The sequence below is a fragment of the Drosophila subobscura genome, chromosome A (assembly GCF_008121235.1).
Source record: "Drosophila subobscura isolate 14011-0131.10 chromosome A, UCBerk_Dsub_1.0, whole genome shotgun sequence".
Lineage (NCBI taxonomy): Eukaryota > Metazoa > Arthropoda > Insecta > Diptera > Drosophilidae > Drosophila > Drosophila subobscura.
The window spans coordinates 5,614,915-5,641,205 of NC_048530.1; the positions used below are offsets into that span (position 1 = coordinate 5,614,915).

At 45.7% G+C, this 26,291-nt stretch overlaps 8 protein-coding genes across 12 annotated transcripts; 4 read left to right on the forward strand and 4 right to left on the reverse strand.

The window, feature by feature from the left end:
- LOC117903313 (diencephalon/mesencephalon homeobox protein 1-A) lies at positions 1 to 1,434 on the forward strand. The gene is made up of 2 exons (XM_034815249.1): positions 1 to 463; positions 719 to 1,434. The coding sequence occupies exons 1-2, from the start codon at positions 257 to 259 to the stop codon at positions 1,310 to 1,312; spliced, it is 801 nt and encodes a 266-aa protein (XP_034671140.1). The 5' UTR covers positions 1 to 256; the 3' UTR covers positions 1,313 to 1,434.
- LOC117903315 (NECAP-like protein CG9132) lies at positions 1,231 to 26,220 on the reverse strand. Of its 2 annotated transcripts, XM_034815252.1 has the most exons (5): positions 26,041 to 26,220; positions 25,194 to 25,590; positions 24,922 to 25,133; positions 24,770 to 24,850; positions 1,231 to 1,257 (listed from the first exon to the last, which is right to left on the reverse strand). In XM_034815252.1, exons 1-4 carry the CDS (start codon positions 26,121 to 26,123, stop codon positions 24,799 to 24,801), a joined length of 744 nt encoding a protein of 247 aa, XP_034671143.1. In that variant the 5' UTR covers positions 26,124 to 26,220; the 3' UTR covers positions 1,231 to 1,257; positions 24,770 to 24,798. The 2 variants fall into 2 exon arrangements, with proteins under 2 accessions (XP_034671143.1, XP_034671142.1); XM_034815251.1 differs by lacking the exon at positions 1,231 to 1,257 and having other exon boundaries at positions 24,152 to 24,850; positions 26,041 to 26,219.
- Positions 2,963 to 4,208, forward strand: LOC117903311 (palmitoyl-protein thioesterase 1). Its single transcript, XM_034815245.1, has 4 exons — positions 2,963 to 3,486; positions 3,555 to 3,704; positions 3,764 to 3,890; positions 3,957 to 4,208. The coding sequence occupies exons 1-4, from the start codon at positions 2,978 to 2,980 to the stop codon at positions 4,077 to 4,079; spliced, it is 909 nt and encodes a 302-aa protein (XP_034671136.1). The 5' UTR covers positions 2,963 to 2,977; the 3' UTR covers positions 4,080 to 4,208.
- Positions 4,294 to 10,020, reverse strand: LOC117903314 (carbonic anhydrase 2). 2 transcript variants are annotated; one of them, XM_034815250.1, is made up of 4 exons: positions 9,683 to 10,009; positions 5,368 to 6,267; positions 5,144 to 5,280; positions 4,294 to 5,066 (listed from the first exon to the last, which is right to left on the reverse strand). In XM_034815250.1, exons 2-4 carry the CDS (start codon positions 5,840 to 5,842, stop codon positions 4,926 to 4,928), a joined length of 753 nt encoding a protein of 250 aa, XP_034671141.1. In that variant the 5' UTR covers positions 5,843 to 6,267; positions 9,683 to 10,009; the 3' UTR covers positions 4,294 to 4,925. The 2 variants fall into 2 exon arrangements, 1 of the variants encoding a protein (XP_034671141.1); XR_004649492.1 differs by having other exon boundaries at positions 4,939 to 5,066; positions 5,144 to 5,300; positions 9,683 to 10,020.
- Positions 10,749 to 13,832, reverse strand: LOC117903308 (run domain Beclin-1-interacting and cysteine-rich domain-containing protein). The gene is made up of 4 exons (XM_034815241.1): positions 13,482 to 13,832; positions 11,312 to 13,386; positions 11,083 to 11,236; positions 10,749 to 11,011 (listed from the first exon to the last, which is right to left on the reverse strand). Exons 1-4 carry the CDS (start codon positions 13,683 to 13,685, stop codon positions 10,832 to 10,834), a joined length of 2,613 nt encoding a protein of 870 aa, XP_034671132.1. The 5' UTR covers positions 13,686 to 13,832; the 3' UTR covers positions 10,749 to 10,831.
- LOC117903317 (histone deacetylase complex subunit SAP30 homolog) lies at positions 14,133 to 15,113 on the forward strand. The gene is given in 3 exon segments (XM_034815254.1): positions 14,133 to 14,695; positions 14,761 to 14,812; positions 14,815 to 15,113. Coding segments are annotated over 3 exon segments (519 nt in total). The 5' UTR covers positions 14,133 to 14,302; the 3' UTR covers positions 14,889 to 15,113.
- Positions 15,639 to 17,182, reverse strand: LOC117903309 (exosome complex component rrp45). Of its 2 annotated transcripts, none has more exons than XM_034815243.1 (3): positions 16,633 to 17,182; positions 15,939 to 16,575; positions 15,639 to 15,902 (listed from the first exon to the last, which is right to left on the reverse strand). In XM_034815243.1, exons 1-3 carry the CDS (start codon positions 17,087 to 17,089, stop codon positions 15,839 to 15,841), a joined length of 1,158 nt encoding a protein of 385 aa, XP_034671134.1. In that variant the 5' UTR covers positions 17,090 to 17,182; the 3' UTR covers positions 15,639 to 15,838. The 2 variants fall into 2 exon arrangements, with proteins under 2 accessions (XP_034671134.1, XP_034671133.1); XM_034815242.1 differs by having other exon boundaries at positions 15,639 to 15,898; positions 15,964 to 16,575; positions 16,633 to 17,181.
- Positions 18,027 to 21,787, forward strand: LOC117903312 (UPF0472 protein C16orf72 homolog). 2 transcript variants are annotated; one of them, XM_034815246.1, is made up of 6 exons: positions 18,027 to 18,672; positions 19,998 to 20,087; positions 20,181 to 20,367; positions 20,450 to 20,731; positions 20,807 to 20,926; positions 21,667 to 21,787. In XM_034815246.1, exons 1-6 carry the CDS (start codon positions 18,492 to 18,494, stop codon positions 21,701 to 21,703), a joined length of 897 nt encoding a protein of 298 aa, XP_034671137.1. In that variant the 5' UTR covers positions 18,027 to 18,491; the 3' UTR covers positions 21,704 to 21,787. The 2 variants fall into 2 exon arrangements, with proteins under 2 accessions (XP_034671137.1, XP_034671139.1); XM_034815248.1 differs by lacking the exon at positions 21,667 to 21,787 and having other exon boundaries at positions 20,807 to 21,264.
- Positions 26,221 to 26,291: the final 71 nt, after the last annotated feature.

Genomic DNA, 26,291 nt, shown 5'->3' on the forward strand with positions numbered 1-26,291 from the left:
AGTCGCTGGCCAAACTTCGAACAGAATACACCTCCCTCCTGCAAATACCAAGAAATTAATTACCGTTTTTTTTGTTGTTCGTTGCTGTTGTTGTTGTTGTGACGCCCACTGGCGGGAGATTTGAATAACTGCGCGTATTCGCATCCAATTTTTTTCAACTGTGTGCCGCGCTTGTGAACCCATCAAAAATCCCGAAAAGAATTGAAAACAAAATCTACAAATTATACTCAGAAAAAGCCGCAAAAAGGAGAAAGTAATGGCTGGACCATTCATATCGCCGCTGCCCGGCGATCTGCTCACAGAATACATGTTCGGACGGAGGCGGCAGCGCCGGAACCGTACCACATTCACGCCGCAACAGCTGCAGGAGCTGGAAGCCCTCTTCCAGAAGACCCACTACCCCGATGTATTTCTGCGCGAGGAGGTGGCCCTGAGGATCAGCCTCAGCGAGGCGCGTGTTCAGGTGAATTTTAAGCCCAAGAATCCGAATAAGTGCAGAATCAATGATAGATCAAGCAAAGAGTTATCAGAGTCCAGTTTATCAGCAATTCGAAGGAGTCGCCCATTTATTTTATTAGTTTTCATGCAGAGACTTTGAAGAGACTTCAAGCTAGCCAAAGAAATCGAAATTTATTGAGGGACTCCCGCTTTGCATAGACTTCAGAGTTTTTTTTTTGTTTGTATTAACCCCAGACCATTCCTTCCATTGATCTCTCAGGTGTGGTTCCAGAACCGTCGAGCCAAATGGCGAAAGCAGGCACGACTGCAGCTGCTCCAGGATGCCTGGCGAATGCGATGCCTCAGCCTGGGCACGCCCCCCGTCTTGGCCGGTGCAGGGGCGCAGTCAGGTGGTGGCAGCAATCGTCCGCCAAGCCAAGCGGCAGATAATCTATCCGCCGGCAAGGACTCCCACGCGAGCAGCGACCTAAGCTCCAGCGGGGATGCTGCCAACTTTACCATGATGCATCCGGCATTCCAGCAGCAGCAGCAGCAACAGCAGCAGGCTGTGCAGGGGCATGCCCATAGCCAGGACAAGCTGTCCAAAACCTATACGGAATTGAAGTTGTACAAGGCGCCCGCGCACGGCATGGATCTGGGCGGGATGGCTGCCCTGGCCAGCAACTCCGACGACGGCTCCGATGGTTCAGACTCCGAGGAGATCGATCTCACCTCGGGTGCCTGCATCGACTTCTCGCAGAGCAGTAAACTCCAACAACAGCAACAACAGCAGCAACAGCAGCAGCAGCAGCAGCAGGGCTCAGGACTGGCTGTGGGGCCAGCGGGGGTGGCGCCAGACAATGGCGTGCTCTAGATACCCACAACAGCATATGGCAGTGTATATATCGGACATTTAATGTGCATCTTATCCACTGATTTAAATCTGTTTCCTTTTTTCCATTTGTTTTTGTTTAGCAATAAAAGAGCAGTCTAAAATAAACCAAAAACAGATCTCTAGCTACTTTATGGTTATAGTAACGCAATCCTTACATTATAGGTACATATGTACATATATTGATCCGGCTTTAGAGGGTATCTTCACGTCGAGGTCCGTGCTACTGGGTCAACTTTGAGCCTTTCTGCGTCCACCCAGTGCAATGTGTCAAAATGAAAAAATAAAACTTTAAAATAGCAACAAAATGTCAAATACTGAAACGAAAGTCAAAAAACGATGAGAAGATAAATTGAGAGTATGCAAATTACATTCGATTCTATAGGTTAAGGCTATAAAGCTCAATTCAAGAGTTCCAAAATTATAAAAAAAATAAATCCATTTCGCAAATATGGAATGTTTGGGACCGCTGAAATGTGTTCTTCGAATCGTCCGCCGGTATTGGAATACATGGATAAAACGTGTATGAGTTGTGTACAAATAAAACACTTGGGAAGGCCAAGGATCGTAACAGAAAATATAAAACAATTCAATGAATTGAACGCGCACCAAAAACCAAGGGTAGCTATAACTATGTCCAGGTTAAATCAGTTTAAACTTCCAAAATCTATACACATTTTATTGCCATGTCCAAGCAGATTAAACTAGTCGGCTTCCTGAAACCCTTAGGATACTGGCATCTCGAGACACCCAAGAAGTATGCTATGAAAAAGCCAAAGGAGATGCATGGGTGTGTGTGAGGATTACTGGGCTGCTCTGGCAGCCATCTTGCTTTGTTTAATTTGTGAATAAACTTATTCAAGCAGAAGATTACTCACAGTGGGATTAATGGATCATGTACTAGCGGAGGAGGTGGACAATCAACGAAGAAAGCGTCGAGTAAAGTCATATCTGCAGGAAAGGAACAAGAAGGGTCGTTTTTCTATAGATATGAGTATTATAAATCATATGGATATGTATGCAAAAACATCTAACAAAACACTTTGCACATTTCGTAGTTTGAAAATATGACTCAAAGGCAATCAGTGAGTATTCTTTGAGAAAGTCTGAGAAGAATTTCTGCAGCCATTTTGGATTGATGGATCAGCACTTGGACACGAAACGGAATACAAATTAAAACATTTCTTGGCAACATGAAGCTTCTGCCGTTCAAGGAAATTAAACAAATTAATTTTTATATATTCCCATTCATCTATAATAATTTGTCCCTCTTTGGTTTTTTTAATGGCCTCAAGACTCCTGACTGCTTTGCATTTTTAACAGATTTTATTTTATCAGCAAACTCAAAACAGTGTACCCCGCGAGCATGCCGTTTGGCCACTTTTGTCATACTGGGCATCGAGCGAAGTATATCACACTTTCTGTCGACCAAAATTTTAGCGCATCTGAGTACAGTTTTTACTCGAAAAAAGGTCTTATCGGTTTCATTCCAGTGGAGAATTTCTTCGGATCTGAATACTAGCACTAACCTACAGTATATACTAGGCTGTAAAGCCAACAAAGTAACAGCGGTATATTTCGGTATATTTCTAAGGGTAAGGCGGTATATTTCAGCTGCAACAACAGAAACTTTTTGGTGCCGCAAAAATGTTGTCAGCTGCTATTATCCTGTCATTGGGCTTCCTAATTTGGATTGCGAGCGCAGATGGGACGAGCGGGGCCACGACAGTGCTGCCCGTGGTGCTATGGCATGGCATGGGCGACACTTGTTGCTTGCCCTTCAGTTTGGGGTCCATCAAGAAGCTAATTGAGGAGCACACGAATGGGACTTATGTCCGTTCGCTGAAGATCGGCGGCAATGTGGTGCTGGACTACGAGAGCGGCTTCTTCGTGCATCCCAACGAGCAGGTTGAGTATGTCTGCAAGCATTTGGCCCAGGACGAGCGCCTGGCCAAGGGCTACAACGCCATCGGCTTCTCCCAGGGCGGCCAATTTCTGCGCGCGGTGGCCCAGCGCTGTCCCGAACCACCCATGCGCACGCTGATCACGCTGGGCGGCCAGCACCAGGGCGTCTTTGGCCTGCCCAAATGCCCCACACTAACAGCCACCTCATGCGAGTACCTAAGCCGCCTGCTAAACGAGGCCGCCTACGAGGAGTGAGTGCCGTTGCACACCACATACTTGTGATCTCTTTAGCTAATCTCTCTTGATACTCTTCCGGCAGATGGGTGCAGGACGAACTGGTGCAGGCCACATACTGGCACGATCCGCTGCACGAGAACCACTACCGTCTGGGCAGCACCTTCCTGGCTGACATCAACAACGAATTGTATCTGAACGAGAACTACATCGAGAACCTCAACAAGCTGCAAAGGTGAGTAAGAAGTAAGCCCATACATTCTAGCCACTGACTTCCCTCTCCCTCCACTTCAGATTCGTTATGGTCAAGTTTCTCAATGACACAATTGTGCAGCCAAAGGATTCGCAATGGTTTCAGTTCTATACATCCGGCCAGGATCAGGTCATTCAGCCCTTCAACGAGAGCAAAGTCTATAAAGATGTGAGCTGGCATTTCTGATATATTTTCATATTTTTCCAACCGATTTTCTGCCTCGTGTTGTTTCAGCTTGGCCTGGACCGTATGCTGAGAGAGGGCAAGCTGCAGTTCCTGGGCATCGAGGGCGATCATTTGGCCATTTCCAAGGCATGGTTTATCGAGCATTTGGTGCCGCTGCTGCTGTTGGCGTGAGACGGTGGAGGGAGAGAGAAAGAAATGACCAAACAGAAAGAGAGCGAGAGAAAGCGAAACAACTCACGATTTTAACATTATATGACAATGTACATACATATATATATACAGTTACAGTTACATATACATATATATTTCTTTTTTAATTAGATATTTAGTAAATTCAGTTATTGCATACAAAAAAAAAGTACACCTTAAATTAAAGGAGTTTGCTAGTTGTTTTGCTTTTGTTTTGTATTCAATTCATTCTCGTATGTCACAATCTCTGTGTCTATGTTACAAAGATCAATCGATGGAAATACGTAGGATGTAGATGTAGGTATAGAGTAGAGATATAGTTAGTTAAATGTCTTCTTAAGTAGTTAGTTGTTTGTGTGTGTGTGTGTGTGTGTGATAAATATTTCTCTGAAATATCTAATGCAAGGCAACCGCGTGTTCCGACTATAATGATCGTAAATCGTAACGTAATTACTTGATATATTAATGGTATATCCACTACTTTAATATAACGCTATGTACAAAATGAGGCAAAGTAACAAACAAAACAAAAATCAAACAGAAAAAAAAGATATATATAGATATAGTTGGATAGCAGCTTACAGACGACAACCATCGATAGATTTACATACATATATAAAATATAGTTGAAGTTTAATTTACGATTCAAAAGAGGAATGACCCGGTTCAGGGGCGGGAGTGGTGGAGAACAAAACAGAAAAGAGAATCGTTTCGGTTTTGGTTTTTCGGTCGTGGCAATGTGTGTGTGACGCATGACGAAGAGCATGGATCGATCGAGCGAGAGCCGAGCCTCACATTTCGAGAGTTCGGTGTCACACAGCAAACACATCATAATTTTGACTTTAGGTTTGTGTTGCGGGCAAAGAAGATCTCTGGGTCCTTGTGCGGCCGCTGTATCTCGCGATAATTGTTGACTATCTTTTTGGATTCATCTTTGGGACACGATTGCAGGTTGCGAAAGACGCTCACCTGCCGATAACATAGAGGAGGGAGAACGAACATTCAATTATAGTAGAACTAGCAACTGGGATGGACTTTCGACTCACCTGACCCCTCGACACATAGATAGGTGTGCGGTAGATAATCCATGTGACGCTCTCAAAGTACGGCGCCGTTGTCAGCGATCCCTTGTATGTGTAATAGTGTTTGCTCAGCTCCTGCAGACCAATCCACGATAGGCAATCTGTTGACAAGTGAATGAATCTTTGGTTAGTCTTTACATGCATTAGATCCAGCGACGCATCCCCGCATCTAGCAGTTCCACACTCACCGGAATCCAGCGATGCGCTCGTGCTTATCTTTTGGACAATGCGTATGCCTTCAGTGATCTTCTTGAATTCGGGGCAATCCTTCTCGCCGCATGCCTGTATGAAGAAGGCAACCACAGCGAGGCCGTCCGGCTTGTTCTTGGCCTCGGTGAAGTCCTTGTACTTGGCATTGTAGTGGACGGCATGTGCCTCCATTGAGTACTTCATGCCCTCCAGTGTGTGCTCGCAGCCCGACTCATCCGAGTCCGACCAATGGAAGTGCAACTGCTCGAATACATATTTATTCGTGTCCAGTGCCCCGCCAATGATATACGGCTGCTGTTTTCGCTTACTGAAGGTGACCATGGCCGAGGTGCCTGTGTTTTGGACACGGGCCACACCCACCGGCTCCCAGTGGCCATGGTATTCGAGGGGATCCACATCATCGATATGCTCGATGGCCCGGTTGCTGATCTCAATGGGGGACTGCACCGGCATCTTGGCAGAGCTCTCTCTCTCTCTCTCTCTCTCTCGCTCTCTCTGTCTCTTGTTCACACTTCCACTTTCACTGCCTCTCTGTTCGCACTGCTCCTCCGTCCACACACTCGTCCACTATCTATCCTGGGTCGGTATCTATGTGATGTGAGGCCCGCTGAGATATTTCTTCTTCCTCAGCTTGTAGACACGCCCGCGATCGTCGGCGCTGGCGTCGTCCAAGTGCTCGGCTGACAACAAGTAAGCTTTCGGCGGCGACGTCGTGGTGGCGACTGTTCTAATTGACTTTGGCGTATCGGAAAATGGGCTCTAAGGCTGCCTCTGGCTGTCTGTCTGCAGCCTGCTCTGGATCTCTCTCAGCTGCTGCTGCTGCTGATGATGATGATGATGATGATGGTGGCACTGATGACAACAATGGTTGGCGTGAACTGCAAATAAAACAGAAATGTCATTTAATATTTGAGTAACAACAAAATCAATTAAATGTAAAATGTCTCGCGTGAGGGCTGTGTGTCTGCGTCTTTGTTTAGACACCCCGACCGCCTTCAGGGGGTGTCAGTCATCGTTTGATTAGCCATTTATTAGATTAAACTGCCAGGAAGTAAATGTCTTCATCATTCTGTCCTGGCCAGCAGGCAGGACACCCTGCCACCACCCCTCTTGAAATATTCAACGGGTAGGGGAGGTGCTGGCGCTGCTCGTCTCTTGTTTGCACAATTTCCCATCGTTACAAAACAATTTGCATTTTATCGATTTGCACTTTAACTGCCCCAGCCCCAGCCCCAGCCCCAGAGCCGTGCCAGTGGCTGCCTTTCAATTTGTAATAAAAAGACAATTGAAATCATTCCTTTAATTGGGGCAAATATTTCACAAATATTCCACAAACAGGAATAGCAGGCCGTCGCCTGCCGTAACTCACTTGATCAGACTTGGCTTTAAATAATTAATGACTGATTCGAGGAGCGAGTTCGGCGCGGGTCATAAATATGGATTCGCGATTTATGAACTCTGCTTTAGGACAGATTATTGCGGACAGCCAAAGTGGCTAATATGTGATCTGCAATAAAGCCAAATATGATTTTAATTGACACTTTTATAATCCGCAACGTCTTCGCCGACCACTGGACTGGTGCAAGTTTCAATCGAATCGCAGAGTCAGCGATCGTCAGACGGTTGCGCTTATCGCAACTAATGGCAAACTGATAGGAGACCTGCCGGCCTGCCCCATAGCACATTGTTATTTTTACGACAGCCCCACTTATGGATGATGGAAGGGACAGGTAGAGAGAGTGAGAGAGCGAGAGCAGAGAGTGGCCCATAGAATTTTGCTGATAAATTGAGTCCAAGACAAGGCCATAAAACCCATAAAAGAGTTTCTTTACTTTGCTCCCAATTTTCGTATGACAGACGATACTTAATTTGAAAACTGAAGCCACCAGAAGCGAGTACTGAGAAGCTTCCAGAACGAACCACTTGACTCAGCAGCAGCAGCAGTAGCAGAAACAAAAAATGCCACCCTGATGATGGGCTTTCATTGCTCATTGGCCTTCATCCATCCATGTACTCCACACACTTGATATCTTATCTAGATTTTTGCATTCTCCTCCTGCACCTGAGGCCTCCTCATCATCAACATAGTCGTCGCGTCATCATTGAGCCAATGTACGTCATCAATCATGGACGTTTTTGCTCACACTTGATCTTTGAACCTCCAGAGTCTAGAATCTAGATTGATCTCTAAGGTTAGCGTGCAGCAAACAGTTTCCAATTAAAGAAGCAAACTTTAACCTTATCTTATCCACAGAGTTGTCAGAGTTAAGAGTTGTTTTGTAGATGGTTCTTTTGCAACTTCAAATCATGTCGTGGAGTGTAGGATAATTCGCATTATCTTTAAGACTTGTTTAGTTCCCAGTTTTTGTGCTGTTTTCGTGTAATCTTATCCAAAGGTTTATATGATGTTTGGACGCATTTTGGCACGTTCCCTCAGCTGTGTTACAATCTTATTTGTGCTGCGAGACCTCGGTGAAACTTTCTATCCTCAGCGAGTCCGAACATTCACGGGACCAGTATCCTTTTTGCTGAAAGAAATGTAAACTGATGAATAACTGGTTTACAAATGAAAGATATTCATGCATTTCCTTACCTCGCACAAAGTCTAGACAGCAGACGAATCCATTCCCTCTGCTACTGTCCTCGATAGAGAGAGAGGGAGGCAGAGAGCGATAGCTCTTATCACTCACATTACGCGCTCACGTTTATTATCTGCATAAAATTACACAACTAATGATGGGTAAACAATACTGAAATGTATTTATAGCGCCGTCCCAAGTATCTACTATTTGTTATCATTGGTAGGGTGGGGGGTATGGTGTGTTTGGGTCTTTCGGGCATACAATTTGCATAACGCTTTCTCTCTGTCTGTCTCTCGCCCCCAGTCAATGGAGGACGACGAGGAGTGTTGACCATCGATAAGGTATCGTTTTTTAGGTGGAAAATTAACGTAGCGAGCGAGTCTCGAGTGGCGGAGAGGCCCACTTCAGTAACGGAATCTGCCATTCAGATGAGAACGTCAGATGTAGGCCTTAAAGGAACGCTGGGAGTATTGATGGATGATCTCGATTTGTATCTGTAGCTGAATGTGGCATCGTATCGAGCGTAGCCTTGGCCATTTCACTTAGTTGTTGCGGTGCTATCTCGGGGAATATCTGTCAACCTTATCGCCGCCAGACGATGATGCCGACTACCTTCTACGACATTGTAGAATCAGCGAATATATCATGGAATGAGAATGGGAATGGGAATTTTGGGGAGGCCATGGAATGGGGGCCGTAATAAATAAAAGAAGCTAAGTAATTGCATTGACCGATTGACTCTACTGCTGATGGAATGAGGTTAACACACACAGAAAGAGAGAGCTCATCTGCTGTGTGTGTGTGTGTGAGAGTTGGGATCGACGGAAATAGAACAGGACTACTACTGGTGTTAGCCAACTATGACCTCATCCATCCATCAAGCGGCTATCCGGGCTAACAAGCAATGCGCGTTATATATGTACATACATATATGGGCTAGTCAATGTTGACGAGCAAAAGGAAGCAACAGGAGCCGGAGGTACCATCGACCAAACTTATCAATGCAAAAGGAGAGCGTTGCTTTCGAGTGCGTTTCTGTTTCCAGGTGGGGCAACTGGCTACTGGCACAGAGTGAGCCTGTCGCACTGCCTCACCTTTTGGAAGGATATACCCTGCCCCAGCTGTTCTCCTTGTGGGTGTGGGTGTGTGTGTGTGTGTTTGCTCTTTGGTAGCAGAAGTAGCAGCAGGAACCAGAAGCAGGAACCAGAATAGAAGAAGAGAATTATGAAGCAAATCAATAACATGTTTTTGCTCCAAGTGCAGGGTCGCCCACCTATACAGTCAGGCCGACCTTCACACATACGCACGCACACACAGTTCGGCGCTGCTGCTGCACACGTGAATGTGAGCCGGGAGGAGGGCGATGTCGTGGGTGGGAAGGGGGAGGAGCAGAAGAATCAGGAGAGAACAATAATTGTGGCAAGAGCAGAACAAATACCATGTACAGAGAACGATGGGAAGTGAGCGGGGGAATAAACTTATTTTTTAAAACAGCGGCCGGGCCGGCTTTGTTGTTGTTGCGGCGACAGACATTTTTAATAACTGTGCTACTCACACACACACACACACGCGCATGCACACACAACTACAGTTAATTTCGCGCATGTTTGCGTATGGATAAGTGCGAAGAGAGGGAGATGGGAGCAGCAGTCTCATCTCCCATTTTTGTTGGTAGATATATACATATATGTACATATATCCGAATATTTACCTGTTGATTTACTTCTGCAATTCTGTCGCCCTCCGCATCACACCGTAAGAAATCACCCCACAGCCAAGCACCTGACAGTATCAGTAGCAGCCGTAGCAGCAGCACCAACAATCAACAGTATTAATTTATGCAAAACTTTTGACTTTGACACGCGCGCTCTCGTTTCGTTTCACTGTTGCTCCTTGCGCTTCTTCTTTGGCAGACAAATCACACACACAAACACATATATGTACACAAAAACAAGATCTAACGCATTGCACTGCAAATGCGAGTGGAACATGTATTAACAAATATATATATATAAATACGATAATTAAATTCAATTTGTGACACCAGCGTCAGTGTGACCGCGGATTTATCGATTAAATATATTATCTAGAACCTCCTAAATATACCGAAATATACCATCTTATTTTCAAAACATACCGAGGAAATTATATTCCTCAATTGTTATATTCGATTTAATGTTACAAGCTATTTAGGGCTCTCAGCCTTGAACATTTTATTTTATCCGATTGATGAGTATATTTTCTACAATCAAGTTTATATAAAGAACTATTTATAAAATAAGGTTTAAGCAAAAGAGGTTAACAAAAATTTCATTTTTGTTACATGGTAACTACACGTTAATTACACATTTGCTATTAACCAAATATATATATTTATGCAATTTGAACTATTATATTGAATTAATGTTGAAATTCTGTTCTCTAAGCTGCTTTGTAACCTAAGTAATAGCTCAGAAAGCTTTTAAATGCATGGACAGTACTGTAGACCCACTAAATTAATTGTAATCTGAAGGAACCCATAAACGAAGTTTAAATGGCGAACTAGTTCGCAATTGAACGAACTGAAATTTAAAATACAAAAATAAAATAACAGAAACAAACAAATCGTGGGCATTGTATTGTTAAAAAATATAGTAAATACTTTAATCAATATGTGCAGGGTGTACAATAAATATTCGTATCGTATCGTATCGTATATGTATGTATAAAATCAACATGGTTTCCGCTGCGATCCAATCCGCTCCGATCTCCTTTCTTCAATCGTCTTGAGGTACATAATTTTCATAACAGTTTTGGTAATTTACACGATTATATACAGTGAGAGATATATATATGTATGTATATATGTTGGGGTTGGGTGCTAACTGGCCCTGGCCTGTAGCCGGGTGCAGCGCGGACAGGGCTCACTGCGCCTGGCCTTCCGACAGTTGTGATGGGAACAGGCGCCGCAGTGGCCACAGCGCTCAACCTTCCGCTGCCAGGGATAGAGGAGCTCGCTGCTCTTGCAGTATTCGCACACAAAGGCTCGACCCACGCAGAGCTGCAGCAGAAGATGCGTGGGAGAGTTATAGCCAGGGGGAAGCAGCAACTAACCTGAAATCAAACACTTACCACACAATTGAGGACATGCTGTTCGCTCAGGAGGATCAGTTCTTTGATGGAGCGACTCATGCTGCTGTTTTGTACATCCACAAAATCGCACATGGACCACATGTCCGCATCCTGGGTGAGGTGCAGCGGTATGGCATTGAAGAATGCCTGCTCCCTGCCGAAAAACACAAGCGAAATATTCGTTTATATTCTGTTTTGTGGAGATCCAATCCGCATTCGATCCACTTACCTCGCTGCGAAGCGACAGTTGCCAATGAATTCCTTCACAGACTGCAATTGAAGACGTCGGCGACGCGCTGTCGCGAGATCCTTGTGCTTCGCATAGAGCTGGGCATTCAGGTCGGGCACATGGAACAGCGGAAAGGTGTACATCTGCTCGATGAGCCGATAGGCAAACGAGGACACTGGATAGCATCGAAAGTCCCAGCTCTGCAGGATCTTGGCGGGTATGGCCGAGATCTGATTGCGATGGCAGCCCGTGCACAGATACTTGCCCAGGTAGCCGCAGTATCGGAAGTGCTGCTGATACTGTCGAGCCACGCGCATGCCGCAGCCGGCACACCGATTGCCCTGGCGACTGATCTGCTGCGAGCGACTGACGCTGGGATGTTCGGTGAAGATGATCTGCTGGCGGGGCGGAGCCCAGGTGGCTGTGCCACGCGTCAGGCTGGCAGCGGCCTTTTCTTTGTCCTGCTGCTGCTTGGGCATCGGCAGCAGCTGCTGCGGCGTGTCCTGCTCCGAGACGAGCCACTTGAGGTGCCCCACGCGCGGCAGTTGCTGCTCGTTAAAGCGCGAGATGAGCTGCAGGCCCACGGCCTCGGCACTGTGGCTGCTGTGGCCCCCATCCAGAGAGCCCATCTGCTCCACGTACGGCATCAGATCGGGATCCGTTGAGTAGGCGGCAGCACTGGGCTTGGCCACATCCCGGCGGCTCCACTTCACATGCTCGATGGCCGTGATGCAGGCCTCCGAGATGCGAAAGTGAGCGTTCTCCTTCTCCAGGTCCGTGTTGTTGTGCGTGTAGCGTGACATCTGCAGGAATGTGGCCAGCGACTGCTGGTCCATCTTGTCGCTGCTCAGGCTCCCCGGTGTGGCACTCGCCGAGCTGGAGCTGGTCGCCTGACTGCCGCCATAGCTGCCATCCGGTATCCCAACGATGTCCAGCGGCGCGGTGCAGAAGGTCGCGAGGGTTGCCGATGTCGCTGCCGCCGAAGCCGCCGCTGCCGCCGCCTCATCCAGCATGCTGACGCCCTCGAAGAGAGTTTGTTTCTTCTTCAGCTTCTTGCCGTTCACCGGCAGAAAGCTGTCCAGCACACTGTCGCCCAGGCCATTTGCCAGCCCATTTAGATCGTCGCCCAGGCCGCGATTGAACCAACTGGTGTACAGAGGCGGGGAGCCAAAGAGATTCGTCAGGAAGTTGTTCAGTGGCGAGGCTCTGAGGCTGCACTGGGTCTGTGTGTGGGCCTGTGACTGCGACTGCGACTGCGACTGCGAGTGGGGAATCTCCGCTTGCTGGCTGCCCGTCTGATCCGTCCAGATCTTGATGTCATCGCAGTTGATCAGCTGGATGCGCCGTGGACTGGTGCTGGACATGCTGGTGCTGGTGCTGGAGCGGCTCGAGCTGCTGTGGTAGCTGCCCGCCGATGTGGAAGGTATCGTGTCCGGCTCATCCGTCTGGCCGCGGGCAGTCGTCGCTCTGTTTGTGCGTGGACTGCTGTAGGTCTGACAGCGTCGACGGGCCGCCTCATGCTCCTCGTCCGGGTCCTGGGACACATTGGGCAGACTCTTAAAGCGTCGCAGTCGCAGGTAATGACGGACATGCGGGTGGGGCCGCCGTTGCTGCTGCAGATTTTGCTTCTCCTCCGGCACCACCTGCAGACGCGGTGAGATGCTGAAATTTGGCTGCGAGCAGGTGCGTCGATGGCGCAGCTGCCGGTGCACCTCCAGCTGGCTGAGCAGGCTGCTCTGGTTCAGCTGCACCGCCATAAGGCACACAAACAGCGTCGTGGCATGCCCCGAGTGGCGTAGAAAGGCCAACTCCCGCTGGTAGTAGCACTCCATCAGCTCCTTGTCGGCCACCAGCGACTGCAGGCACTGCGACAGGCAGCGGGCGCGCAGTGTGCGTGTGACCCACCAGTGGAAAAACTCATCCACACTCCGTGGTGGCTGTTGCGGCAGCTGCTCGCTGCAGCGACGATAAGACTGATGCTGTTGCCGCTTCATCTTCTCCTCGCTGGAGAGCAAAAACTCAAAGTCATCGGCCAGACGCTGCAGCTCCCCGCCGCCGCCAGGCTGTGGCTGTAACTGATAAAGAGGCACAGCAATAAATCGCATCAAAAATTCGTCATCGAAGCGGACACTCTCTCTCGCTCTCATTGTCGCTCTCTGTTCATGCTTACCACCAGGCCATGTTGGAGAATCTGTGAGCATGTTTGGACCAGCATCTGGAAGCCATCATCGTTTTTTGACTGTAACCAATAGTTGGTGGCGCGTCGCAGCTCTGTGAGCAGTGTGCTGGCCACCACTTGCTGTTGCCTCAGCTCTCGTCGCTCTCGCTGCTGGGTGGCGTCACATCCCACGGTTGTTGGTGCTGCGCTGGCCATGACTGCTCTTGGTAATGCACTTGCTCTCCCCCGCTAGGCGGCGGCTATCCACGCATTGTAGACCCTACGCATTCTATGGTTTTACGCTTCGTTTCGTTTATTTTGTCCAAAGGGGCGATTGTTTTGATTAGGTAGGGAGCAGTGTGACCGTGGCTTTATCGATCAAATATACCGCACGACGCTCAATCATATACCTTGTCATTTATGGAATGTACTGGCACTGCAATGGGTACGAGAACTGAAGCTGTCAAAAATATTCAAACATTTACAACTGTTTGCGCATAAAAATGTACCCAAAACTTTGAAGCTTTGAAAACCATATCGTTTCCGTGTGACGGGTACACAAAATACATTGCCACATCTGGGGAATTTGTTCTACGTTGGGCCGCCTATTTCAATGCGATTTGCCATACCATACCTAAGTATGACCGTACAGCTAGGCGATAGTGTGACCGTAAATTATCGATAAGGAAGACGACGCAGAAGGGGAAGGAAACAAAACAGAAAAACAAAACGAAGCGATCAGCAAGTAGTACGCAGTACATATACCACACACACTCGCAACTACCTGGCAAAGCACCCACAATAAAGGGATCCGGAATATACGTGGCAATAGGATGAACAACGGCTTCAGCACCGGAGAGGAGGACTCCCGTGGCCATGCAGACCAAACCTGCTGCCTGATTGACGACATGGAAAGGTGTCGCAATCAGGCCGGCTATGCCAGCTACAGCAAACGCATCCAGAAGACGGTGGCCCAGAAGCGCCTGAAGCTGAGCAGTGACCCGAGTGCCCAGCACATCTACATCTGTGACCACCACAAGGAGCGCATCCAGTCTGTGCGCACCAAGCGCCGACGCAAGGACAGCGAGGATGATAGCAATGAGACAGACACCGATTTGCACGAGTTTCCCGATCTCTATCAGCTGAGCGTCGGCACGCTGCGTCGCTATAAGCGCCACTTTAAGGTCCAAACACGGCAGGGCGTGAAGCGGGCACAATTGGCAGATGTGAGTCGATAAAATTCGTTTTTTTGTTGTTGTTTATTCAATTTGATTTGCTCTCTCCCGTGCAGACAATCATGAAGCATTTCAGGACAATACCCATCAAGGAGAAGGAGATAATCACGTTTTTGTGTTCATGGTCAAAACGGGGACAAATAAGTTGGATCAAAAGAACGGTATTGGCAATGATACCACCTGAAATGGATCAAAATGGATGATACACTACATAAGGGGACGATGCTACGGCCAGCCGGCTCTCAAAGTCAGCTAGCCATCTCCCTTGCACACATATACATTGTTGCTGCATTTGCTTTCGTCATCATTCTACTCCCTGACGTCAGCATTGTTCACCTCTTATAGCAATCATTGTCACCAAGCCACCCACCCAGCCCTCCCAGCAATCTTCCTACATCCCAACAACAAAATCAGAAGATACATACTAAACACATTTAATTGTAAGCAGAAAATTAATGTAAGTAAAAAGTAAAAAAGCAAACTCAGCAACTGGTGCTCCCAAAACAAGAATAATTATATATGTACTATGTTTATGCACGTGAACATGAAGCAAATATTAACACTAAGATGAAAGAAGTTGTAGAATTGGTCCGTTGTTAATAGCTCTTTATACACATAATATATAATTTATCCTAAAATTGAAACCAAGAATAAACCATGTACATTTTACAAGAAACAAAACCAATTGAACGAAACGGAAACGGAAGCAAGCACAAACTCTTCTTCGTAATTCCATAATTAGCACACAAAAAAAAAAAACAACGAATGGCGTTTAAGACGGGTCTGGACAGAAATCAAAATTCCTACAGGTCCGGCCCCTCCTAGCGCCAGTTAAAGCCAAGCCCTACCCAACTGAACGATTTGTGTTAAGGTCTAGACTGAGTTTTAGCCATCAATTTGTAGGCTTAAGTAGACAATAATAGATAAGCGTGTCTTACCTATTAATTTATAGATTTATTATACATAAATTTCTTTACAAATAGATGGACTTGCTTCGCTTCCTTTCCCTTCGTATCCCCAGCTTGATAAACCTTTTTTTTTTTTTTTTTTGGTTTTAGGAACTCTGTGGCTGCTTCTTTTTGTTGCCCTTGTTGCGCTTGCGCTTGGGTTTGCCTGGCCCCTGCTTTGTCAGATCTATGATGTGTTCAGGCTCAGCCTCCTGCGGCAGCCAGCCGCTGGCATCCATGCGTAGGTCTGAAAGAAACAATCACATATGCATGCAGAAGAGGCATAAGGAACATGCTTAAGGCAGGACTTACCCTCTTCCTGGGCTGGCTGATCGTTCTCCACGTTCTCTGCTACGCATTCCTCGAGCTTTGCGCTCGGCCTGGCCTCCGCCTCTATTTCCATGTCCTCTGATTTATGCTGCTGCTGCTGTTCTTGCTTCTGTTCCCCCTTCATGAGCGTCCTAAAGCTCAGCTTCTGTGACGATTTGGCCATTAGACCCAGCATGCCAGTGTATTTCCTTGTGCTCCCCTGCAAACGCTGCTGCTCGTCCAGATCCAAGGCTTTGCGGACGAATGTTACCATGGCCTTGCAGCGATTCGCAGCACTGCGAGCACACTGCATTATGGTACGAACATCCGTGGGTACAGTGCCGCCAGCATTGAGGGTGCACAGCTCCTGGTACGAGTTAAAGCTCAAAATAATCGTCGAATCTGCGCAATTCTCCTCCAGCAGCGTGGGGTCCACGAAGGGCTGAAAGTTGCTCGTGTAGATGCAGTAGGTGACGCTCACAGGATAATGCAGGAACAGCAGGGGTATCATATCGCGCTCCTTCTCCGTGTACGTGCGCAGCTCGCCATCAGTAAAGGTCACGTCGGGACGACGAAAGTGCATAAGGGCAGCCAAAACGGCAATCGTGCTGGCATCTACAAAATAATGAACATTTTAGTCGGGAAAAGGTATTCAGCTATAAGACTGCTTACCATACAGATTGCCATCGTGATTGAGAACATTGACGTCTACACGAATGCACCAGACATGCAGCTCGGAGGCCACACACAGAGACTCCAGGTCCACGCAGCGGGAGGTGCGGAATGTCCGCTCCAGTAGGGAATTGAGCGTGAGCGAACGCTTATCGTGCGTCTTTTGGACCGAGTCTAGGTAGGAGACGCCCGCAAGGGTGACAAACAGCTGGAGCTTGCCCTCATTCGGTCTGGACGTGGTGGGTGTGCCCATGTCGCAGGTTACCTGGGCCATCACCTTGGTTTCGCCCAGTGACACGATCACCGAGCCGTATTCGCCACCGAAGGTTATTTCGACATTTCGGCTTTCGCCGGACTTGCGGCCATCGAGGCGTTGGCTCTGCTTCACCGCCTGTTGGATGAATTTACGTTCGGTTTTTGTTTTACCCGGCTCGAAGAGACCCGTGTTCATAAACATTTTAATTCTAGTTAATTTTTGCTTTTGTTTATCAAAACAAATTCTGGGATAGGGCCGGCTTTTAAAAACGTGCTGTGCATCGTGACCGCGAAGTTATCGATAAGACATACCGCCTGACCCTTAGAAATATACCGATGCATACCGATATCATATTCCGCGATTATGATATTCGGCTTAATATTACTAGCCAGCTAAGACTCTAGGCCCTGATCACATAATTAAATCCGATTAACGAATCAATTGTCTGTGAGAGTCAGTCCAAGACTCTCAAGTCCTGCTTGATTGTAATATTAAAAACCAAAATCAACTTTGGGGAATTCGATTTCCGAACCCTAATCCTCGGTATATTTCAGTATACTTGTGGAATATTTGATCGATAAGTCTGTTTATACTGCTCACGCAGGGCTCATACTAGATGGTCTTGTTTCTTTCTTAAAAATATCGATTTCTAATAAATCAAATATCAATGCGGCAACGTAGCTGCGATCAAAATCCAATCAATCCGATAAATAAATCAAATATGTCAAAGCGAATATATATATTTAACAATATCTCGATATATCGAATAGTATTAGTAATAGTAGTAATAGTGATGGTATAATTTTCCTCAGAATCTAGTTTATTAAAGTGGATCATAGTTTTTTTTAATGACTCAAATTGTTCGTTTAACAACTGTTAAAAAATTTTCAATGAACATCGGAGAGAAATATATTAAATTCTGTACATGCGTGTACAAACCTCGCAACTCACATTATTGGCACCAGAAGTGCGAAAAAGTTAGTTGAGTTCTCACTTATCTTTCCAACTTGACCGCAAAAACTGTACGATATATATTTTATAAAAATACCGATTCTTAGCATATTCGGCGGCTAAAACATCGTACGAATTTTATCGTATCGTATCAAAAACTAAAAATATCACGCACATCGCGATATATCAATATAATATCAACAATCTTCGTTCGTCAAATGAAACAAAACAAATAAATTATAACAAAAGATTATAAAAAAAGTGATCTACGGCACAACAGCTAGTGGCGGATTGGTAGCTGTGCACCAAAGTGCGCATTGAAGTGCCCCAAAGTTTGCATTCAAGAGTGGACAATCCTCTATAAACCCACACACAGAAGCGAGTCTGCGTGTGTGTGAGGCGTGTGTGCTTCTGTGCGAGCATTTCTCGTGTGTGTGTGTTAGTGCGTACTGTCGTCGTAGCAGAAGAGGAAGCAGCAGAAAGGAGCAGCAGCCAGAAGACGCAAGTCGCGATTCGATTCCCCAGTCGCGGAGTCCAGGCCGTAGCCGTAACCGAGATAGAAGAAAAAAAACCAGCGCAGCAAAAAACCACATACGACCCACACAAACAGACGAACATACTACTAACATACACACAAAAACACAGTCAAAAAATGCAACAGCAGCAGGAATCGGGGGGCGAGGAAAGCTGGCTCGAGGAGCAGTGTCACAATGAAATTGACGGCCAGCATGATGAATTCGAACGGGAGTATGTTCGTCAGCGTGACAACAATTTAGGCACCGTCTGGGGAGCATTCCAGGATTCGGCCACCGCTGTGGCCCAGCTCTATCGTGGTAAGTGCCGGGGACCTTTGGTGTTGGTAACAGGGGCGTCGTACAGGCTTTCACGGTCCCCTTCAATAGAAGGGCATGCGGTGTAGCGGCATGAAAGCTGGGGCAAAACGCATTTCCATAGTTCAGCTTTTTTTTTGTATGTTGCCTCTTTGTGCTTGTGTGTGTGTGTAAAAATAGTTTTGGGCGAGGTATTAATAGCCCAGCGCTGAAGGAAGAAGCAGCAGCATCCCGGCTTTCATTTACCTCCTGCTTCCAGGCCTGATCCCTTTAAATAATTATGCATATTCTTCTCTACTTGAATTGACTTTTCGAGCTCGGCTCCTTTTTTTCCTGCACAATCTACGCATTATCAAAATGCAGAAAGGGCTTTGGCTTGTGTGGAGCCGAGCGGGGCGGCGCGGAGGCAGGGTCGGGCATTGCAATAGAACAGAGAGCGAGAGAGTCAGTGGCAAAGGCAGAGCATAAGAGGGAGAGCGAGAGATGTAGAAGCCAAGTGCAATGGCAGCGCAGTATGCAGCGACAGCAGCTGTGGAGAGAGGCAGTGGCAGAGGCGTCGCGTCTAGGAATTACATGTATATTTTTTAGCTGATTCTAGATTTTCGTGCGCTGCTTTTTGTTGTTGTTTCGATATCCATTAATCAACATGTGCGTGCATCGTATGTACACACACACACACGTACACGCACATCGCTGCGTCACAACAAAAACAATGGGCAAACAGCTGTTTTGCTTTCGTCATTCTTTTAGTGGAGTGGTGATGGAGGGGGGGGGGGGATGGAGAAAAATTAAAGAATGAAAATAGTTTTGATGGCGCAGCCCCAAACACCGGAAGCTGAAAGATTAATAAGCTTTCCTTTATATTGATTCTCCCCCATCTCATCTACTTCTCTTTTATCGGGCAAGTCGCTGTAGCTGTCGCAGCCTCTTGTTCTTTTTATTTTATTGCAAATTATTTTGGGTTATGACTGAGTGTGATTAGTGCCATCCCGCTTGCACTTTTGTTTGCTGCAGGCTCTTCTTCTCGGGTCGATAACGGCACAAGAGAGGTCGGTCTACGCCACTGTCTCCCTCTCTCTTTCTATTCCGTCGTCGTCCTGTATTTTCCGTGTGCAGCAGGTGTGCAAAGAGGAGAGTGCAAAAAAAAAAAACATCTAGATACACAGTGAGGGAGAGACGGCAGGAAGATTGATCTTCAATGGCCGACAGGTCGGACATTTTTATTTAATTTCTTTTCGACAAGAAAGAAAATTGAGGTTGCTTCTATGCTTCCACTGTTACCACTACTACCACGGATAATATCTCTCATTTCATCTTCTCCTCCACAGAGCGCTCATCGAACGCATTTTCCTCAGACACAGGCGCCCTCTGGCTGCCCTTCCAGACCGCAGCTGGCACTGTGACAACACTTTACAAAGGTAATGTAGTATAGCCCCATGCCCCGAAGTCTCCCACTATAGCATATTGATTTCCTAACCATAATATGTAACCCCCATTAATCCACCTTCCAGAATCATGTGATGGTCTCAAGCGCACCAGCGATGCTGCTGTACAGTGTGGATATCAACGCCGCACGCGTGAGCTAGCAGAATGGGCTCGCAGCAAAAAACGTCGCATGATACGCCGCGAGGATCTATTGGCCTATCTAGCCGGGAAACCGATGCCGCCATCCAACACAAATCCACATGCCAATCGTCGGTGAGTCCCGCGCTGCAAGTTCCAGAGCATCACCCTTTTATAATTTAACCAAAACTCTCTCTCCGTCCCTGTGCGTCTGTAGGTCACCAAAACCAGAGCATAACCATGGCGGTGGCGTCGGCGGACATTTTTCGACCAGCGGCGGACCAGGCTCTGGCCTGGGATTTCTTGGCTCTGGCCTTGACCTGCCCGGTGGCCCACTGACAGGTGCTTCGGGACATCCATCGCATTTGTTGTCGCCAGCCGGAGCTGGCGCACATAGTGGTGGTGGCGGCGGCGGCGGCGGTGGAGGCGGTGCTCCAGGAGCCCCAGGCATCGGTGATGATTTGCATACCTTCAAGGAGGCTTTGGTTTTGCGCCCACGGTCAGTCCAACGATACTACCAGTTCGCTTGTGCATTTCCTCACTAATGTTATTATTTGTTTGGTGTGTGTTTCAGTGGCCCAGAACTGTTTGCATTTGTTGCCAATGAAATAGCGCGCCACTGCAAGCGTCCCGGCAGTCCCATCGACGATAAAATGGATATATGCCACTATAGCAGTAAACGGCAGCGCTTCATGTAATCCCATCATCCAATAAGCCATTATCCATCCCAACATAATAATACCTTTACCCCAAAGTCCCCTTTTGAGTCGTGATCAGGAAGTGTAGTGGTAGAATCGGCATTAATATTGGATGGAAAGTAGATAGAAGGGGACGCGTTTTGAAAGCAAGCAAACATCAAATGTACAATTTTGGTTTTGTTTCAAAATTATATTTACAACTTCCTTCGACCTCCCCTACCCCCACACACACACACACACACACACACACTTAAGCCAACTTCTGTATATGTATGCGCAGGCAGACACTTACACGAGTTTAAGTTAGGGTTTTAGTTGCTAGTTCTTAAAAAAATAGTACGGTCTACAATGATTTTCGTAGCGACAGGAGTGATCCGTTGGAAAATCGCTATTGGAAAATGAATTGATTACGATGGAATATTTTTGTAGGCCAGCTGTGTGTCTAATATATAACATTTGAGCTAAGCGAGTAGATTATTGAGTATTGTTGAGGCGCAGGCAGGACTCGAGTGAATGTATTGTACAATACTTTGAGCGTGGAAATGCAGCTGTGTAAATATCGTAACTAGATGACAGAGAATCATCGCCACACAAACCCCAAAACAGAGAGCACTAAGATATCCCCCACAACCAAATTATGTATGCGACTTAATTGAAAAATAATTAGACGATTATATATACATACGATATAAATCATACATAAATATTTTTTTGTTTTTTTGGCTTGTTCGTATAGGAAATCGCCCACTCAGCCACATTCTCCCCCTTCCTAGACCACATCCGCTAAAGGAAGGATCTCCACGTTCCAAGTTCTCTGGGCGTGGTGTCTCAGCCCCAAGTCACACAAACAAACAAAATTCCACCTAACTGAAATTTAAATGAAAACAAAAGCAAAAGCGAACTACAAGCGTTACATTATGCGCATGGATGGCATATTAAACCACAAAAATCAGGCAGAACATATATGATATATAGAATCTGTGTGTTGGTGTGAGGTTTACCCCCCGCAAGTTTCTAGCTAGCCAGGTTATACCTACCCATACACACACACATAGCATACAATACATCTATTTATACGTACATATAGCTATGTATGTGAATATCATACGATGATGTAACACACACCACACCACACACACACACACACACACACACACTGCTGATCTTTTCAGAATATGTAACACACATACACACACACCAAAACACACACAAATTACTAAGCGAAACAAATATGATGGGAAAGGCTAAGAGAGAAAGGAGGAGGAGGAGGAGGAGTATCAGAGAGAGGAGGTGAGATGGTGGCAAAGTCAAGCGGAAGCAGAAGTCCTATGAGAATAATGAATTGTAATTATATGTACGAAAACTTAAATAACAATTACAAAACAAATAATAAAAAACAAAAACAAAAACAAAACAAAAGCAAACAAAAAAACCATACAAAAAATACAGCGCGACCGGAAGCAAAAATTATAAGTTAAATAAAAATATAAAGAAAATAAAAGAAAAAAAAAAGAAACCCAAAGTTTTATTGGCCAAGGAGCAGGAATTGGCATCCTAGAATCCGATCTGTTTGGAATTATACCTAAGAAGCCTCGTGAAAACTGCAGCAAATTGTAAATTGAAATTGCTATGCTCTGTTTTTATTTATTTCGTATTTCATTAATATTAGTTGCATTTTGTATATATCTTGCTTGTCGTGTATATGTACGTACATATGTATATTATATGTATACACACATACATACATATTTATATTTAACTTTACTTTTTTCCGTTTTTTTCTTCATTTTTTTGTAGACTGCTTCAAAGCTGCTCTGGCGAATAGTGTGATATTCTGGTGTTGAAGGTTCTCTCGCTTGAAACACGAGTGACCCACTCTCCCCTCATTTTGTAAGGTCGCCCCATTAACGTATATCCACAATGATACAGTGCGTTTCACGGTTGCCAAACGGGTTTTCGGTTGTAAGCCAGACCTTCGTTGTTTTAGGCAGCTAAAAGAGTTGTTGCTATTCTAGAAATTAGCTATGGCTTGGGTTAAGTTATAAATGATCAACATGTTTCAACAAATCCTTGGTTGATAAATATAAAATTCGGTTTATCATGAAAATCTTTCAGCATCATTAAAGGGTAAGTTTTTGAATTGAAAGAGGGATGGATAAATGGATTTAAATATGTTTTTGTTGCTCATATTATGTATGTATGACGGTTGAAACGGATCCACGCCACTCAATTACTGATTTAATGGTTGTCTGTGTTCTGTGTTCACTTTCTTGGGACAGATTTCAATTGACAGCATCTATCAAATAGCTTCTATGCGATTAAACCTATTATTGCGATTAATTACGGAGATAAATATCCAAAAGGTTTTTGTTCAGCACGAAAACTCTCATGGATAAATAACTATTTCTTCGGCCCAGTCCAGCACAAAGGGAAACACACTGTATGCCCCACATGAGATGAAAATTGTGTGCCATTTGCAGCTCTCTAGGTATACACATGAATCGAACAGATGTACATATATAACTAGTGTTTGTTTCTTAGTTCGTACACATTTTTAGCGTTTTTTTTTTTATAGTTCAACAACAGCAAAAGAAACATGAAGGAGCAGAGCGAGCTCCCAAACATACACATCATAGCATTGATCTACGTATCATGGGCTAAACAAAGAGCACTTAACAATGGGTGTTCAGAATTAGCAAGTACGAGGGGGCGGCAAAACAATTAAACTATGGCATTAAGTGTGTATCAGCAGGATCAGGCATGGGGCAAACATTTCAACTATTGAATTCATATTTCGTAAGATCTCTTTTCTATATATGTATCTCGATCGTACCTGTATAGGCATATTTATACTCATTCGCTTTGTGTTTTGTGGTTTCTGTTTTGGTAATGTACTAAATACATTCCGTGGTTTATTTATTTAAATACATATGGATATCTTTCATCATACTGTGTGTGTATATGTAGCATGCAGCATATACATTTCATTTGATTTACTTAATTGCTATGCGTGTGTGCCGTTTTTCTTTTAAACAAAAAATCAAATATATTTATAAGACCCTCTGGTAGTGGGAAGGAAGGGGCACAATGTGCTTGAGACTGTTGCGTGGGTAAGGGAATGGTAAGGGGGAGGGGGCGGATGGAGATAGTGTAACAATAAACTAAAATTGGTATGTAATGTCGTCCTATAAGGCTACTATACTTTTATGTTTTTGTTTTATTTGTATTTAGTTTAGTTTGCTTTCTTCTCATCTGCGGAATGTCCTTTGCATGCACTCGTGTGACTGGCGTAAGTACTCCAAACAATTTGAATCACTTTCACTTTAGTTTTGTTTGCAGCTAGCATATGTTGCATGTTGCACGTTGCATGTTGTGTGTTTAACAAATTACACTTGCCGAATATTAACTTCCATTACAAATATTATGATTTATCTCATGCGTGTCCGTTCGCCTTCAAAACAATTCCTTTACACAATTAACAACCAGGCTAAATAGTTTGCTACCAAAATCCCCTCACTGTTCTAGCTACACCATTCAGAGGGAGATGTGTAGTAGAGCGTGCCCCTGTGGGGCAGTGACAAGAGGGGAAACTAATACACACAATTTCCATTAATTAATGTATATATATATATAAAAAAAAGGCTAACTTTAACGTTTATCTCTTGCGCTGAATGCCTCTCGGTTCAAATTTCTCTTCTTGGTCGTCGTCGTCGTCGTCGTTCCTCTTGCCAAAACGAAAAAATTAATTCAAATAGTGAATGTCCCAACAAATGATGGTAGGTGATAATATAAAGCGCTGTAGAAGATCCTATGACAGAAGAAGGGAGGTCGGTCGCAACAGCAGCAGCAGCAGGAGCAGATCAGCAGCCTAAAACTGCACCCAGTTGGCATTTGCCGAGTTCTGTTGTCCTTGATTGCCCCTGAAAACACACATTAGGAACGATAACGATTAGGATTACAAAGCGAGATGGAGAGAGAGAGATAGACTCACCCAGCTGATGCATAATCGGTCCACTCGGACCCTCCGCCAGATGGTCTGTGGGCTGGCGAGACGCCAGGACTTGTCCGAACCGTCGCCCCAGGCGAAGCCGCGGCTGCTGGTGGTGGCGCTATCTTGCCCAGACCACCAGGTGGCGGTGGCAGCACACCGCTGTTGCCCTTATTCTTGCCAGTTCGGGACGGGCCGTCGGAGCCGTCTTTTTTCTAAACAAAAATGGCAAATACATAAGTGGAAGTGCGCTTTTTGGGTTTAGGTTTAACTACCGTTATTCTCATATTAATCTTGATGGTTTCGCCCTCCTTGAAGCCCAAATCCAGCTCCTGCTTGGGCTCGGTTTTCTCTTTTTCAATTTGCTCTTGGTTCTTCACCCACTTAAAGTGATCCTGCAGCGCCACATTCAGATCAAACGAGTCCGAACGATCGCCAAAGCCCAGGCCCAAGAAGGCGGACCTTCCATTGTCGTCTTGGACGCGTATGACAAAATAACGGGAACTGTCGGAGACTGCCTCGATGGCCACGCCGGGATATGTATCGATGGGGCAATTGGCGAAGAGGGCGCCGCTGGTCTTATCCTCCAGCTTCAAGATGCAGGCCGTGCCCTTAGCCACAAGACGCATCCTACCCGTCCAGGTGGGTTCCTTTAGGTTCCAGTCGGCGGCCCTGCAAAATATGAGATGGGAAAATCAGTGATGAGATGGAAATCAAACAGCAGAGGCAGCAGCAGCACACACGCAAATAATGGAGCTTTTTTCGGATGGGTGGTGTGAAGACGGAGGGAGGGAGGGAGGGGGTTGGCCGCATACGTGTAAGGGAACATGTACAGTAATTAAGCAAAAAGCATAGAGAGCAGCTGTAAAAAATCAATTGGAAATGAACTTCAAAAGAGAAGAACAGCAACAGCAACAACAACAACAACAAGCATAATTTATGCATTCTCACGCAGTACACACACAGCAGCAAACACCCGCACACACACATGCAGAGATGCCCCTGATGTGGGGGCGTCTCTTTGGTTGCAGTGGAAAAACTTTCAATTTAGAATGAAACACAGTAAAAGCAAAAGAAAAAGCAGTAGTCACTTTTTCTTCCTATTGTTGTTGCTTGACTCACCTATAGCCTCGATTGCTCGCCCGCGGTGGTATTTTATATATGAAAACCTCTGGTTTGACAATCAGCACGCTCTCGTATTCCATGGTTTTTGTTTGAAAACTTCACTATTTTTGATTTTGTTTATTATCTGAAATTCTGCCAAGTGTTTTTTTTGTAAGCTCGGCACTAGCTTTTAAGCTTACCAACTACACTGATAACGATAATGCATTTTTGGCACACTCGATGTATCGTTTAGAGCAGTCTGCATGTCT

What these genes read in the sequence shown, in the direction of transcription:
- LOC117903314 (XM_034815250.1), bottom strand. Translation starts at nt 5,842, where the DNA reads ATGCCGGTGCAGTCCCCCATTGAGATCAGCAACCGGGCCATCGAGCAT. An exon ending in GAGCGCATCGCTGGATTCCG is followed by an intron (nt 5,281 to 5,367) that starts GTGAGTGTGGAA and finishes ACTTGTCAACAG; the next exon opens with ATTGCCTATCGTGGATTGGT. An exon ending in TCTATGTGTCGAGGGGTCAG is followed by an intron (nt 5,067 to 5,143) that starts GTGAGTCGAAAG and finishes TGTTATCGGCAG; the next exon opens with GTGAGCGTCTTTCGCAACCT.
- LOC117903311 (XM_034815245.1), top strand. Translation starts at nt 2,978, where the DNA reads ATGTTGTCAGCTGCTATTATCCTGTCATTGGGCTTCCTAATTTGGATT. An exon ending in AACCTCAACAAGCTGCAAAG is followed by an intron (nt 3,705 to 3,763) that starts GTGAGTAAGAAG and finishes CCTCCACTTCAG; the next exon opens with ATTCGTTATGGTCAAGTTTC. An exon ending in AGAGCAAAGTCTATAAAGAT is followed by an intron (nt 3,891 to 3,956) that starts GTGAGCTGGCAT and finishes GTGTTGTTTCAG; the next exon opens with CTTGGCCTGGACCGTATGCT.
- LOC117903315 (XM_034815252.1), bottom strand. Translation starts at nt 26,123, where the DNA reads ATGGAATACGAGAGCGTGCTGATTGTCAAACCAGAGGTTTTCATATAT. An exon ending in GCGAGCAATCGAGGCTATAG is followed by an intron (nt 25,591 to 26,040) that starts GTGAGTCAAGCA and finishes CATATTTTGCAG; the next exon opens with GGCCGCCGACTGGAACCTAA. An exon ending in ACCGATTATGCATCAGCTGG is followed by an intron (nt 24,851 to 24,921) that starts GTGAGTCTATCT and finishes GTGTGTTTTCAG; the next exon opens with GGGCAATCAAGGACAACAGA.
- LOC117903308 (XM_034815241.1), bottom strand. Translation starts at nt 13,685, where the DNA reads ATGGCCAGCGCAGCACCAACAACCGTGGGATGTGACGCCACCCAGCAG. An exon ending in TTCTCCAACATGGCCTGGTG is followed by an intron (nt 13,387 to 13,481) that starts GTAAGCATGAAC and finishes CCTCTTTATCAG; the next exon opens with TTACAGCCACAGCCTGGCGG. An exon ending in AGCATGTCCTCAATTGTGTG is followed by an intron (nt 11,012 to 11,082) that starts GTAAGTGTTTGA and finishes CTTCTGCTGCAG; the next exon opens with CTCTGCGTGGGTCGAGCCTT.
- LOC117903313 (XM_034815249.1), top strand. Translation starts at nt 257, where the DNA reads ATGGCTGGACCATTCATATCGCCGCTGCCCGGCGATCTGCTCACAGAA. An exon ending in TCAGCGAGGCGCGTGTTCAG is followed by an intron (nt 464 to 718) that starts GTGAATTTTAAG and finishes TTGATCTCTCAG; the next exon opens with GTGTGGTTCCAGAACCGTCG.
- LOC117903312 (XM_034815246.1), top strand. Translation starts at nt 18,492, where the DNA reads ATGCAACAGCAGCAGGAATCGGGGGGCGAGGAAAGCTGGCTCGAGGAG. An exon ending in TGTGACAACACTTTACAAAG is followed by an intron (nt 20,088 to 20,180) that starts GTAATGTAGTAT and finishes TCCACCTTCCAG; the next exon opens with AATCATGTGATGGTCTCAAG. An exon ending in AGTAAACGGCAGCGCTTCAT is followed by an intron (nt 20,927 to 21,666) that starts GTAATCCCATCA and finishes TTGTTCGTATAG; the next exon opens with GAAATCGCCCACTCAGCCAC.
- LOC117903309 (XM_034815242.1), bottom strand. Translation starts at nt 17,089, where the DNA reads ATGTTTATGAACACGGGTCTCTTCGAGCCGGGTAAAACAAAAACCGAA. An exon ending in TCACGATGGCAATCTGTATG is followed by an intron (nt 16,576 to 16,632) that starts GTAAGCAGTCTT and finishes ATTATTTTGTAG; the next exon opens with ATGCCAGCACGATTGCCGTT. An exon ending in TCAGCCAGCCCAGGAAGAGG is followed by an intron (nt 15,899 to 15,963) that starts GTAAGTCCTGCC and finishes TGTTTCTTTCAG; the next exon opens with ACCTACGCATGGATGCCAGC.